General features: G+C 35.7%; 2 protein-coding genes across 7 annotated transcripts; one reads left to right on the top strand and one right to left on the bottom strand.

The window, feature by feature from the left end:
- Positions 1-2,337: 2,337 nt before the first annotated feature.
- LOC147569302 (Glycosyl hydrolase superfamily protein) lies at positions 2,338-5,402 on the top strand. Of its 4 annotated transcripts, XM_086655782.1 has the most exons (4): positions 2,338-2,527; positions 2,581-2,926; positions 3,328-4,439; positions 4,714-5,402. In XM_086655782.1, exons 2-4 carry the CDS (start codon positions 2,869-2,871, stop codon positions 4,798-4,800), a joined length of 1,257 nt encoding a protein of 418 aa, XP_086511908.1. In that variant the 5' UTR covers positions 2,338-2,527; positions 2,581-2,868; the 3' UTR covers positions 4,801-5,402. The 4 variants fall into 4 exon arrangements, with proteins under 4 accessions (XP_086511908.1, XP_086511912.1, XP_086511910.1 ...); XM_086655786.1 differs by lacking the exon at positions 2,581-2,926 and having other exon boundaries at positions 2,486-2,534; XM_086655784.1 differs by lacking the exon at positions 2,338-2,527 and having other exon boundaries at positions 2,564-2,926; positions 3,328-4,502; positions 4,676-5,402.
- Positions 5,403-5,678: 276 nt separating this feature from the next.
- On the bottom strand, positions 5,679-13,102 carry LOC147569303 (ubiquitin carboxyl-terminal hydrolase 9-like). Of its 3 annotated transcripts, none has more exons than XM_086655781.1 (14): positions 12,715-13,102; positions 12,428-12,569; positions 11,209-11,463; positions 10,967-11,111; positions 10,631-10,690; positions 10,450-10,545; positions 9,835-10,215; positions 9,523-9,660; positions 8,925-9,095; positions 7,665-7,922; positions 7,405-7,553; positions 6,619-7,176; positions 6,164-6,440; positions 5,679-6,043 (listed from the first exon to the last, which is right to left on the bottom strand). In XM_086655781.1, the coding sequence occupies exons 2-14, from the start codon at positions 12,559-12,561 to the stop codon at positions 5,885-5,887; spliced, it is 2,781 nt and encodes a 926-aa protein (XP_086511907.1). In that variant the 5' UTR covers positions 12,562-12,569; positions 12,715-13,102; the 3' UTR covers positions 5,679-5,884. The 3 variants fall into 3 exon arrangements, with proteins under 3 accessions (XP_086511907.1, XP_086511906.1, XP_086511905.1); XM_086655780.1 differs by having other exon boundaries at positions 12,428-12,575; positions 12,715-13,003; XM_086655779.1 differs by having other exon boundaries at positions 12,428-13,023.
- Positions 13,103-13,515: the final 413 nt, after the last annotated feature.

The following is a 13,515-nucleotide window of genomic DNA, read 5'->3' on the forward strand; positions in this document are numbered from 1 at the left end:
CTCCACCTGAGATTCTCATCCTTATGTGGCAAAAATAAAGATCCTCGATTTTTTCTGGTCTTCAATGTAAAGCTCTAAACTTGTTTTGCCGACTTATGTGGTATGATTATTTTGTGAAAAAAAATTAACTAATTATTTTGAAAACATATCTAGACTTGACTTCTATCAGTTCACATCCAAATATGACGAGTTTGACAATTAGAGACATCTGAAGAGGACATTCTCCAAATATCATTGTTTAACTAGCTCGACATCATCTTAAAGATCTAGATGGAGTTTTGCATTAGAGAAATTTTTTAAGAAAAAATTCTAAAAATCTATGTAGCACTAAAAGTTTTTAAGATTGAGTGTTGTATTGGATATGCCATTGGACACTCAAACTCTGAAACTTAGGGGGGGTGGGGGGGGGGGGGGGGGGTTGTGGATTGGGACATTTGTAGACATTTGAGGATTCTCAAATGTAATGTCTGAGGCATTCAAATCCAGACATTTGAGAATCCTGAAACGTCTAAGGCATTCAAATTCAGACATTTGAAATGTCGGAGGGATTCAAATCCAGACATTTGAAATGTTGGAGGCATTCAAATCTAGACATTTACAAATCCCCAAATGTCTGTGGCATTCAATTATAGACAAAATGTCAGCGGACTTTGGTAGACTTCATAGTTTGGTGGATTTTGTGAAGGATTTGGGACAAATTTGGAGCCCAAAATATCTTTACAAAAACAAGAGACATGTGTCCATGTACCCAAAATCCATAAAATGTCACTATATTAAATAATCAATATCTACCAAATGTGCACAAATATTTACAGATGTCTATGAAAGTCGAAAATATATATTTGAAATGTTAGTACAACTATATTATTTCATGTGATTAAACAATAATAATATTAAAACAATAAATATCCACCAAATGTCCGCAGAAATTCACATATGTCTATGAAAGTCGAAAAATATATTTTTGAAATGTTAGTATAAATATATTATTTCATGTGATTAAACAATAATAATATTAAAATAATAAATGTACATCAATGTCCGCAGATATTCACAGATATCTACAAAATTCGAAAAATATATTTTTAAAATGTTAGTATAAATATATTATTTCATGTGATTAAACGATAATAATAATATTAAAATAATAAATGTCTAACAAATGTCCATCAATGTCCGCAGATATTCACAGATGTCTACGAAAGTCGAAAAATATATTTTTGATTTGTACAAATATAATATGCATTACACACTTTCTCAATAGATTCAAGATCTTGAAATATCTCCAGGACATTTTGTCTATGAATCAAATGTATTGAAATGTCTCTAAGATATTTTGTCTACAAACTCAATGTCTTGAAAATGTCTATAAAGACGTTTTGTCTACAATAAATCATCTGAAATGTCTACTGGACATTTTGTCTATAAATGTCTGTGAAAGTCTCAATCCACCACCCCCCCCCCCCCCCCCCCACCCCCCTCTCTAGTGGAGCACTTGAAAATTAGACTATCTTCTTGAGTTTATGTAATTGTTATGATTTTTTTACTATTTAACTATTTTTTCATATTAATTTAAGAGTGGCATGTGTATTAAAGAGAAATGTTTTAGAGATTTTCATCAGAGACAAAAAAAACATTAATGTCAACAGTAACCCAAAAAACATTAGAGACAAGGTGTATCTCTTGAGAGTTTGTGGCCCTAGTAAGCATAAATGTCAACAGATTAACTACTTTTTAACCACTCACTATGTTAGAGATACAGCCAGAGTCTCAATGTGTTTGTTGCCCTAGTGAGCACACTAATGCAATAAGAAAACCGTAGCATACTCTCTACTGGGACAATATTCTTGCTAAATCTTGGGCAGGATATATGATTAGACAGGATCTAGAGAGACAAATATTTATTTTTTTCTCTTTAAATTTTGTCTGGCCACATCCTTGCCGAGATTTAACTTCCATATTGGCTGGCAGAGGAACATGTACTTCATAAGAAACGTTACAATTTTCTGTTTCCACTGAGGGTGCATCTAAAGGTGCCTCCCAAAAATGTTATACGTGCCTCCCGCGAGTGTTTGACAGTAGTCAACTCCCGACAACTGTAGGCGTCTCCTTTCGGACTGATTAGTCCGAGACCAAAACCTAAGTCTCTCTTACAAGGGTTTTGCTTTTGGGTTTGTACACATTCTTGATGTAGGCCGGTTTTAGGGTTTTCAAAAGGATTCTATACTTTTGAAGATGATTTCTAGAGTTTTTTATGTTTTCAAAGTTTTGGTATCTAGGGTTTCATATTTCTTGTTGATTGAGTTTGATCATTGCAAAAATTTTCTTGTTAGTCAGACAAGAAAAACACGAAGAAGAACAAAGAAGAAAGTAGATAGAGACAAAAGAAGAACGAAGAAGAAAAGAAAACAGAAGGGGGAGTTTGCGAGAGGCGCGAGCTTGGGGCCGGGCCGGCCGACACCTACAGACCGAGGCACGAAAAGCAATCGGGGGAGGCGCCTTTAGCTGCACCCTTCCAGTAACATGAGCCATATGTACACACCACCACCATCACCTCACTTTCATTTCAAAATAAATAAGTTTACTTTTCCGACCGCGTCAGTGTTGAAATTATTTTGACTCTTGCTTTCAACTGAACATATCTCAGGAGAGAGCTTATAACCCAAAAATATCAAGATTCAAAAATCAGTAATTAGAGATTTCAAGATTCTTTCCGTGTGTTTCTTTTGATTGACCAACAGATGTTGTTGAAGACGACATTTCCTTATTAACTCCATTTGTTCCTTATTAACAACAACTTCACTTTCTTTCTTCTTCTTCATTTTCTGCTACCTTCAAATTTTCTTTCTCATATTAAAGAAGCTCAAAATGAAGTTCAGTAGATATACTTCTTCTTCTTCTTCATTACTCTTTCTTCTAATCTCAGGTGAACTTCTTAATAACCCTTTCTTGCTATTTTACTCTTTTTCTGCAAATATAAAGAGGGTTCCTGTTTAGTTTTGTGGGTTTTCCTTGAGATTTCCATTTTGTATCACTTTTTTTTTCTTCAAAAACGATCTCAGGTTAACTTCTTACTTATTTCTTGCTATTTTAGTAATTTACTGCTGATTTTCTGTTTTTTCCATCAAGTTTCCGTTTTTTTTTTCAAGATAAAATCTTTTCTTAGTTTTTTTCCAATTTTACCAAGATTTTGCTGATATTTTTTTGGTTTTACTGTCAAAGATCTGGATTTGATAGTGTTTCTGGTTCAAAAAAAAAAAATGTTTACATTTAGATCTGTAAATCTTTCAGATTTGTTACTAAAGTTTCTGGTGAATTTTATTTTAGGGTTGATGGTCATTCCTGCACTTGTTAATTCACTTGGAATCAATTATGGTCAGATAGCTAACAATCTACCATCACCATCAGAGGTAATTCCACTTTTGAAATCAATTGGAGCAACAAAAGTTAAACTTTATGATGCAGATCCAAGAGTTCTTAAAGCATTTGCTAATACTGGTATTGAATTTGTTGTTGGACTTGGAAATGAGTATTTATCAAAGATGAAAGATTTATCAAAAGCAGAAGAATGGGTAAAATCAAATGTTCAAATTTACTTACCTTCTACTAAAATCACTTCAATCACTGTTGGTAATGAAGTTCTTACTTTTAATGATACTAGTTTATCTTCTAGTTTATTACCAGCAATGCAAAGTGTTCATTCAGCTTTAGTAAAATTAGGGTTAGATAAACAAGTTAGTGTTACTACAGCTCATTCATTAGCAGTTCTTGGAACTTCATATCCTTCTTCGTCTGGTTCGTTCCGTAAAGATTTGAAAGATAGTATTTGTGAGATTTTGGATTTTCATTCCAAAACTGGATCATCTGTCTTGATTAATGCTTACCCATTTTTCGCTTATAAAGGAAACCCAAAACAAATTTCATTAGATTTTGTTTTGTTTCAATCAAATCAAGGAGTTATTGATCCAAATTCAAAGCTTAAGTATGATAATATGTTGTTTGCTCAGATTGATGCTGTTTATTCTGCATTAAGTTCATTAGGTTATAAGAATTTATCAGTACAGATTTCTGAAACTGGCTGGCCTTCGAAAGGAGATGAAGATGAATTTGGTGCTACACCTGAAAATGCTATGAAATATAATGGGAACTTAATGAAGTTAATAGCTCAGAAAAAGGGAACTCCAATGAGACCTAATTCGAATTTGGATGTTTATGTTTTTGCTCTGTTTAATGAGAATTTGAAGCCAGGGCCAACTTCTGAGAGGAATTATGGATTGTTTAAGCCTGATAAAACTCCTGCTTATAAGCTTGTCATGCTCGCCCAAAACAATGGCGGAAATAGTACAGTTTCCGACAGTGGAGACCACAGAAATTCCGAAGCTCCTAATTCGCCTTCTACCACTGAATCTACTGGTTATTTATCGATCTCTTCAGCTAAGGTAATCACTAATACACTTGACAAAAATTTAGACATTTTGGGTGTTCGCTTGGAACTTATTTAGGTAGTATTTTTCTTTCTGGGTCAGATTTGAAATGCGACTCTATGTATAAATTGACTCGAGTTAGGTTTCAGAATATATGTTTTTTGGTTAGGGTCGTGATATCTAACTTGTATGAATGTTCCGTATATTTGAGTTAGACGATTTGGGTTTAAGCGAGTCAGATTCCAAACTAGGTTTTAATATGGCTTTGTTGGCATATTTGTTTTTTCAGGATAAGCAGAGATATGGAGGTCCCATGATATATATACAAGGAATAATCTGTGCTTGTCTGAGCTCTATTATCTTAAACTTCTTTTGATAGATCTTATCACTCTCTCTCTATCTCTCTCTCTCCTCATTATTGATCCATAGAAGAAGCTATCCAACAGAGTTTGAAATCATTAAAGTGACAGCTAACTTGTGTTTCAGGGAAACTACAAATTAAAGATGGGATTCCATCCTTTACATGTAAGTCACTTTTGTCCTTTTAACTTGAAAATATTATCAGTAGATAGTAGTGACTAGAAAGAGAAAAAGAAACATTATCTAATTGTTACTTTATTGTTATGGGGTAATGAAAATCCATATCACATGGTTCCCTCTTTTGCTCTTCATTTCCCAAATTTAGATCTTGATTTCAGAAGTCTAAACATAAAAAAGATGAGTTAGGTAGTGGTAAAATTTGAAGGTTGATAAAAATGTTGGAGATTGAAGGAGGAGAAGAAAAGTGAGTCTTTTAGTGTTAGAATGTAGTTGAGTGATAATGTTTTAGGGTTTAAGATATTCAAAATCATCTCCCTTTTTAAGGGGTGTAGTTCTTTTCTTTTTAACAATTTGTTATATTAGAGTTTAGAGAGAATAAACTCTTTATATTTGTGTTATTTATTAGTTATATGATTGAAGTTCACTTTTTGGCTTTTATGTTTTGATGATTTTTTATGTTATTGAACTCCCTTTTCTCTTTTTCCCTTTTCCTTTCTCTTATATTATAACACGAAAAGAATACGTAAGACAAATGAAATTCGAAACAAATCGTCATTTGATGTTATGGGTACCGACTTTGTCATGTACATATACAACCCTATGTGGCTATACCAGAGTTAACCGAATCTTCAAGTCATAAAAAAAACTAAACCCCAATTAGAAACGTATATTTCAATCCAAACAACTAGCTTCTCTAGTTCCATACCTGGAGGCTGAAAAAAATCTGATGATGTGCATCCATTTCAAAAATTTTACTAAACCTGTACTTACAACGATAACATCCCAACTCCGTATTTTCAACCTTCTTACTTACAACGATAAACCCCTATTCTAAATTCATCAGTTGTTAAATGGAGATACTATTTAAATTCTATCGACATTTCCACCAAAAAAAATCAAGCAACCCTTCAACATGGGATTTATGGTAGGGATGGTTCTCCAACTACTTGTGACTTCTCTTGTTGGACTTGAACTCTTCGATAGAATAAAAGATAAGCTGCTGCTGTCTTGAGTTCATCTTCACCGACAGAAGAAACGAAACTGTCATCAAAATGGTACCATCTGTTGCCTTCGTCTAGCTGCATTTTCAAATAAAGCAAATCTATATGATTAGATCGTTTAAGGCTTTGATTGTTCTTGATTTTATAGTTGGAATGTCATATTAACTGATTTGAAATTGTAGAAGACGAATTTCTTACCTTAGCATATGCGGTGTAATGGCCGCCGCCTAGGCTACCATAATGGTTACTGATGGCGTAGAGTTCATAAAGATGGGATTGAGGAGGATCACCTTCGATTTTCGTGTAATTGCTTAAATCGAGATTATGAATGGGGAAGTTCACAAAGGTTTCGAGTTTGTCCTTTAGATACCGATTATAAGAGAATCGTTTCAAGTGAAAAACGAGAATCTCAGGAAGCCTCCATAGGTCGAGTTTCTTTGCTGCTCGTCTATGTTCCTTACAAGTAGGACAATACCTACAATAAAACATGATGAAATAAAGTATAAATTAACGAGATTCCAGGAAAGACTTCATAGGTCCATCTGTAATGGACCTGAGTTGCCGGCCGACCAGGGTCAACAAAATCCCTACTCTTGGTAGGCGGGTCGATTTGGGTCCAAAGATAAATCCATAATTGAGGTCAGAAATCTTACCACATATCGTCTTGACCTAGAGGTTCCTCTTTCAAGAAGGCATCCAAGCATGAAAATAAAGAGATTGGTTCTTGTCGGGTTTTTCTCGCACCAAAAACTCCTGTCGCAGCCTTGTAAACTTCAGGAAGATTTTCGAGGTAGCTAATATCATATAACTCACGTTCTCTGTCAGACCAATCCAATAGAACGCTTACAGTTTGACCTTGTCTAAAGACTGTATCACTATCGATGGCTTTGCAGCTTAAACCCTTGTCCTCAGTTAACGACAACTTAAAAGATGAGTCCCCATTAGATACTTGTTCGAGCTCCAAGAACCCATTGGACTTGTCTGTGGATAAACTTTGAATGTTGCAGCTACTAATTGGTGTATAAGTATCAATTCCAGAAACATTTTTCTTGACGTCAAGGACTTGATTCAGAGGAAGAGAAGATGGTGTTTTCAACAATGGCGCAAGCATCATATGTACCAGTGGTTGAATGTCAGCTCCAGTTAGCGGGTCCTTGGCTATACAAGTTACTAATGGTGTTCCTACAAGCTTTGAATCTCCACTGATTGATCTGTACCAAATAAATTTGGAAGCAAAGATATTGTTACTAAAGATAATGAATATTCACTTAGAAAAGCTTATAAAATCATAAACTTGAGTAAATACCTTCTTGCTTAGATCTACTTAGTAAAATATGTGCCCACAAAGGCACATTAAAATCACCATTCATCATGCAACGACATTAAATTACCTGACTTCAACTGACGATTCTGATGAATCTAGAGAGAAAAAAAAATACCTTTCTTTGCTTCGATGAAGTACCACAAGCCTAGTTAATCCTGTTTGCATTTTAGGAACTCTGTAGGCTACAATATGATCTTCACCTTTTATGTTAGATAATGGTTCGGACGGGTTTTCGAAGTAGCGGTATATCTTATGACCGTAAACCTGAAAAATCGGTAACCTACTGTCTCAGTCAAAAACTCGATCAAAGAGACCCAGTAAAATGAAGACTGGCACCTTACTGGAGACGATTACAGAGAGTAAACAATGTCTTACCTCTGCAAGTAACAACCTTTCACCAGTCTCCAAACAGCATTCATTACTCAAGGCCTGAACAAGATCTTTGACGCAATCATTTTTAGACACTGTCACAATGAAAGGCATGGGAAGAGCACTTCCATTACCATAGAACACCGTTATCGTCATCGACCTTGTGATTTTTGAAGGCAATGGCAGTGACAAGTACATGAAAGGATCAAAAGTTACTGAAATTTTGCTGCATATCGGGCAAACCAGATTCGATTTATATTGACCCTAGAGATTATAACCGTTTCATATATTAGTAACCAAATCAACAATCGTATTTGCATGTTCAATAGTGCCTACAGCATTAAATATAGGCACACCTCAAATGATTATAGAACATATATTTATCATGAAAAAAGAACACCTCTAAGTTGAAAGAAAATATTGCTAAATCAAGTTACATGTTCAATGTTTCATGGATGCCCATGGCAAGCATGGGAAAGCCATGAGACACCCAATCCAAGACATGAGACGGTCATGGAAAGTCATGGTACGCCATCTCAATCGGAAACAGCAGAACTGAAAGCCCTGGTATATGCCAAAAGCCATTACCCACTTAAAAAATAAAACAAAAACAATGATGACAAATGTTAATATGAAAAACTGTTATGTTCAAATGAGTTGAAGCCTCAACGTAAGCATGTGGGTCATAAATAGGTTTCTCTAGGTTATTCTCATGCAGAGAAGATAGGGCATGTTTAATCCTGCAAGGGAATTAAATCTTGGCTTTAGGTTTATTGTTATGTTTCTTGTTGGTTCAACTTTTAAGAACGATGTTGATGGGCATGCATCGTCTTCACCTGAAACCTCCCTATATTTATGTTTTTCTTTTTTGCTTTTATCTGCTGGGTGGAAAATCTAGAAATAGAGAAATACATGACGCATCAAGTCATTTTTAAGACTCTGATATCGGTGGTAGATTACCGAAACCCGCTGTCTCCACAGTTCAAGAACTTTAAACCTCCCCAGCCATGTTATGTAGATTGTTCACCTTGTAGTTTCTCCCTGTACAAGTCACAATTATAAACTACATGTTGTTTTTACGCGCAAAGAGGAACAGTGACTTTCATGTTCCTATTATCTACTATCTTAAAGTGTACTAAAACGAGAACAAATACTTCTACTGTGTGGCCGTAAATTTCCTTACAATAGAAAACCACACAACCAGCAAGTAATTATCCAAAATACAGCTTACTGAAATGCAGGACAATGAAAGTATAAGATACTTACTTGGCAAACATCCACAATAACAGAATCATTTCGAGCCTTGTGATTATCCCAACATTCATTTGCTACTTCCTCGTCAGGTCGACCATTTGCATCTTTTGCTTCAATGTATGGCTTGTTCTTAACACGATTCAAATCTTCATGCAATCCATCCAATAGGAAGGCAAGCAGTTCCTAAAGAAAAACAACTTCGTTATTCAAGCGTTTAACAAACATTGAGAGGAGAAATATTAAGTGATGAAGCACAGAGCCACAGACTAGCTTATAGAGGCTCAAACTTATCTCAAAGACAAAAAAAACCCAATGACCGATCAACTATCAGTAAAAATACAAACTTTATCTACTTGACAATTGAAAACCCCAGCAATTGTTACTGATGAGCATGAAAGCATGAATAAGTTATAGTTGACCTACTTAATTTCTCAGAGTATCTAAATTTTACAGCAATAATAATTCTATTCCGGAAAAGGAATATAACAATTTAACAATAAATCTGCGGAAAAGTCACTTGCAAAGCCAAGTTGGACAGCATCAACAAGAATGCACGATCATATACTACTTAAAACGATCAAAAAGGGGAAAAGAGAATCAAAATACTAACTTGAGAGTCATGCTGGTTATATCCGCTAAACTGGGGAGCAAAACGAGCAAGTTTTGCCTTAAATGCACGTGGCGCAATTGATGTACCAGAGGACCACAGTTTCCTCAGCAATTCGCCGAATGCAATTGCAAGCTCCCCCTGCACAGCTGAGAAATAAATTACTAACTGTACAATTAGGTGCTTAAAGGGAAACACGGGATGGAAATGAGACCACGACAGAACTTCTCCATGACAAAGAAACCAAGGAATCGTTAGTGAGGTAGTTCCTGATGAAAAAGCAAAATCAAACAACTAGGTGAATTCAGTCCATACCTGTAATCCTAAAGGATTTTGCTCGTTAATCTCTGCACTGTAGTCCTGCAGGAAATACTCCACCAGGGGAGGTGTGTGTACCAAACACTGGATAGCGCTATTCATAAAGCAAGTATTTCCCAGGTTTTGCAAACCTGCCAACCCTCCTTCACCTTTTGTCATAGTAGCACTCGGAAGATCATATTCATCCTCGGCGTCTGCTAGTAGTGAGCTTGAGCTATTTCCATTCATCATATAAGAACCATATCCTGTTGAATAACCATTAGATATTGTTACTGACGAGCTTGACGGCTCCATAGACACCAGAGCTAATTCATTCCCTGTTGAGTCCATCCCAAAACGAGAAGGCTGATACCCATCAATTTGCATTTCCAGGAGAATCTGTAGTAACAGGCCAAAGAACTGTAAGCAAACTGAAATAGATTATTCTAAAATGGAAATGAGGTGTTGAATTTTGCGAATGTAACATGCCCATTAGAATTAAATCTTCGATATTCATACTCAAACAGAAGGGAAATTCCTATAGCAAATTCAAAATGTTGAAAACTGTCTACTTTCAATTGCATTCATCAAGAACTTGATAATAGTCTAAACACACTATCGCAAACCACTCACATCCTGGTCCATTTGCAGGCTAACTTCTTCCAAGGTTTTGTTCGAAACAGTCAAGCGTGCATGTTTTTTCCTGTTGAAGTAGTCCCAGATATGAACCTGCAGCAATGAAACTTTTACATATATTTAACAATGACCAGAAAAGTAAATCCTCGAAACCAAGAGACACAGTCATGACATGTACTTTCTCCGGATCTAGCTCAAGAAGAGAGCAGACTCTATTGTACAGCTCACGTACAGAAGCCTGAAAAAAAAGTCCAACGTTCAAATCAATGAATCAAATTGTGTGATCTACATAAACATCAAGATTCACAATTTAATTCTACCCAAGAAAATAACACTAGGACACTTAGAGCTTATATCATAACAGTGGATGCTGCAAACACATTCTCACAAAGTGAGCTTTCTTAAATAATAAAAGATAGAACTTCAATTTGATAAAGAACCTTGCTAGGTAAAGAATAATAGCACAAAATTTTAACTTAAAAAAAGAGAGAGGAAGAGGTAGCATGAAAGGTACCTTTTTGCTGATGTGGAGAACAAACTTTCTGTTGTTTCTAGAATCCGTTAGATTCAGAGAGAGGGGAAAAACTTCCACAGAGAAAGTCTTATAGCAAACACCCTGAGATATTAACTTTCTAGATAGTGCTGGCCCACCTTTGTACCTGACAATAAAGATGAAGAGTTCTGGATTATGCATCAAAGTGAAGTTTACCAAAAGCTGAATGAAGTTTCTGTATGAAAAAAAAGACATATTATTACCAGTCATAAAGCTTCTTCCAAACTTCTTGAGGTACCAAAACATAATCACGCCCTTCCTCCATTGTTCTCTGAATCTCCAAATCATTCCCATCAGCCCCACTCCCCTCCACAACTAAATGGGAATTATCAATTTGTCCAGGTCTAGACGATGCCTTTAAGTGGAATCCATTAGAATGTTGGGAAATAGTAACATTCTCATCAAACAAATGATTACCCGTGCCTTGCCCACAGTATCTTTCCCAAACCGTATACCACCTGCGAAAAACAACAATAAGATCTATTTGTAAATAATGTGACAAATCCAGCCCTAAAGGTACATCGCAATATACAGGGCTTACAAAAACAGCTTTACTCAAAATCTCTTCGAATGTTTTAAGCAACAGAAAGTGGTGTGCTTGTCTGACTGCACAAACTCCCAAGTTACTGCCTATCCAATTCTATATTACACAAGGTTGGACTAATGACAGTCTGGTCTTCTGTTTTTACGACTGTATCGAACGAAGCATTGCTAAATAAGTTAGGTCTGGTTAGGAGACAAAACAAACGAGAAATAATCAAATAGTTTTCAGGTAAGATGATCCTAAGTTTGGCACAGAGTTGTAGAGGATCTTGAGTCAATTACAGAAGCTGGTACCTCTACCTTTAGAATAATTAAGTCCAAAACATGTTATTTACTAGGATGGAATAAAAACGAAACACCCACATGAAAAGAGATAATCACATATCTGGTATCATGATGAACTCAGTAACTATTAAGTTTGTGGTCATCCAACTCAAAACCAATTGGCAATGAGTGGAGAAGACCTATATTCTTGGTTGCTAGTTACCCCTTCTCCCATGTGTGACTATTCACACAGTAACAACCAAATTGGGATGCCGCATTCCCTAGTAACATGCAGATTAACAAAGGATAAACCCTTTTTCTTAAACAATAAGATTTCCAACCCTAGTTTTTCTGGTAGAGACTAAAGATACATACATATTACCATTCAACTAAAGTGAGTTTCACAGAATGAAACCTAGCTCAACCTTTCCCTTGGTAATTCTGATACGAAACAATCTATACAAGCCATTGCCATCAACTAAACAGTTTATAAACAAGAAAACTGAGATATTCATTCAAGTAAAGAATAATAACTATACATGCAACAAAAATCAACCAAAAACACATCAAATCTCCAACATAAACAGATATGGAATTAAAGTAATCAAATCTTACTTGTTTGATAAAACATAATACAAATTCCCTTCCTTCAAATTGTTTTCAGCAACTTTTGTCAATTCGTTCACAATCCGTTTTTCTTCCTCCGGTGTGCAAGGTAAACAACTCGTTTTGTTATTATTATCATCCATGAAACAACCTGAATCTGGTATCGTCATTATCTTTCAATGTTAAAGCAATTCTACTAGAAGAAGATCATAGAACTCAGCGTTCTTAACAGAAATTATTGAATCCGTAGTCAAACTAATCCGAGTTTCGATTAAATTAGGAAGATCTAGAAATACCTTCCGAGTGAGAATCAAAGTATGAGTTTCCAGTTTGATTCAGAGAAAACGAGAGGATAATCGCGCAAATGAAACCCTAGATTGCAGGTAAATAGCCAGGAGTTTCGGACTCTAGCCTTATTGACGAAAATGAAACCAGAGTTGGGAAGAAGAACTCTTCGGCTTTTTACTTTTCAACATTTTTTCCTTGCTCTTAAAAGGAAAGATCTCTCGACTCGGGAGTATCCCGAAGAAAATGAGTGCTCCTAACGAGGTAACGCCCATAGCCCATTCACGTTTGTTTCTTTTCACTTTTTAAGAGATTTTCCTTTTTTTTGTCCCAAACAAAAATATTATTTAATGAGTTAATTCTGTTTCGAGGCCTGAGTTGTAACTGATTGGCTCTTTTGATCCCCAAATTTTGAATTTTTTTTTCAAAAATATGTTTTTTTCTTCAAAAGTGTGTTTTTTTTTTGTACTTCCTCATTTACAATTTATCCATTTTCTCTTTTCCACATCATTCTCTCATCCACGTCATCAAACATTATCCCCCTCCACCACACTTCTTTCTTCACAGTCGCCCACACGTGGTAGTCGGTCGACAACCTTCCCTACGACCTTCAAATTTTATTTTATTGTTCTCTCACCTCTAATACATTTTTCTTCTCTTCTTGCATCTCACTCTCTCTACTACCCTCTCACTCACTCTCCCGACATCTCTCCTAGCCTCTCGTTATCTCTCCCTCTCTCTCTTTTGACTTCTGACTCTTTCTACGCCCTTCTCTCTCTCTCACTCTTGAGGTTTCCCTTTGTTAGCAGGAA

Source organism: Eschscholzia californica, unplaced genomic scaffold, assembly GCF_041429995.1.
Source record: "Eschscholzia californica isolate CP2 unplaced genomic scaffold, dmEscCali1.0.p SCAF_1, whole genome shotgun sequence".
Taxonomy (NCBI): Eukaryota; Viridiplantae; Streptophyta; class Magnoliopsida; order Ranunculales; family Papaveraceae; genus Eschscholzia; species Eschscholzia californica.

What these genes read in the sequence shown, in the direction of transcription:
- LOC147569302 (XM_086655782.1), top strand. Translation starts at nt 2,869, where the DNA reads ATGAAGTTCAGTAGATATACTTCTTCTTCTTCTTCATTACTCTTTCTT. An exon ending in ACTCTTTCTTCTAATCTCAG is followed by an intron (nt 2,927 to 3,327) that starts GTGAACTTCTTA and finishes ATTTTATTTTAG; the next exon opens with GGTTGATGGTCATTCCTGCA. An exon ending in TATCGATCTCTTCAGCTAAG is followed by an intron (nt 4,440 to 4,713) that starts GTAATCACTAAT and finishes TTGTTTTTTCAG; the next exon opens with GATAAGCAGAGATATGGAGG.
- LOC147569303 (XM_086655779.1), bottom strand. Translation starts at nt 12,588, where the DNA reads ATGACGATACCAGATTCAGGTTGTTTCATGGATGATAATAATAACAAA. An exon ending in TGGAAGAAGCTTTATGACTG is followed by an intron (nt 11,112 to 11,208) that starts GTAATAATATGT and finishes CTTTATTGTCAG; the next exon opens with GTACAAAGGTGGGCCAGCAC. An exon ending in AAAATCCTTTAGGATTACAG is followed by an intron (nt 9,661 to 9,834) that starts GTATGGACTGAA and finishes TCAGCTGTGCAG; the next exon opens with GGGGAGCTTGCAATTGCATT.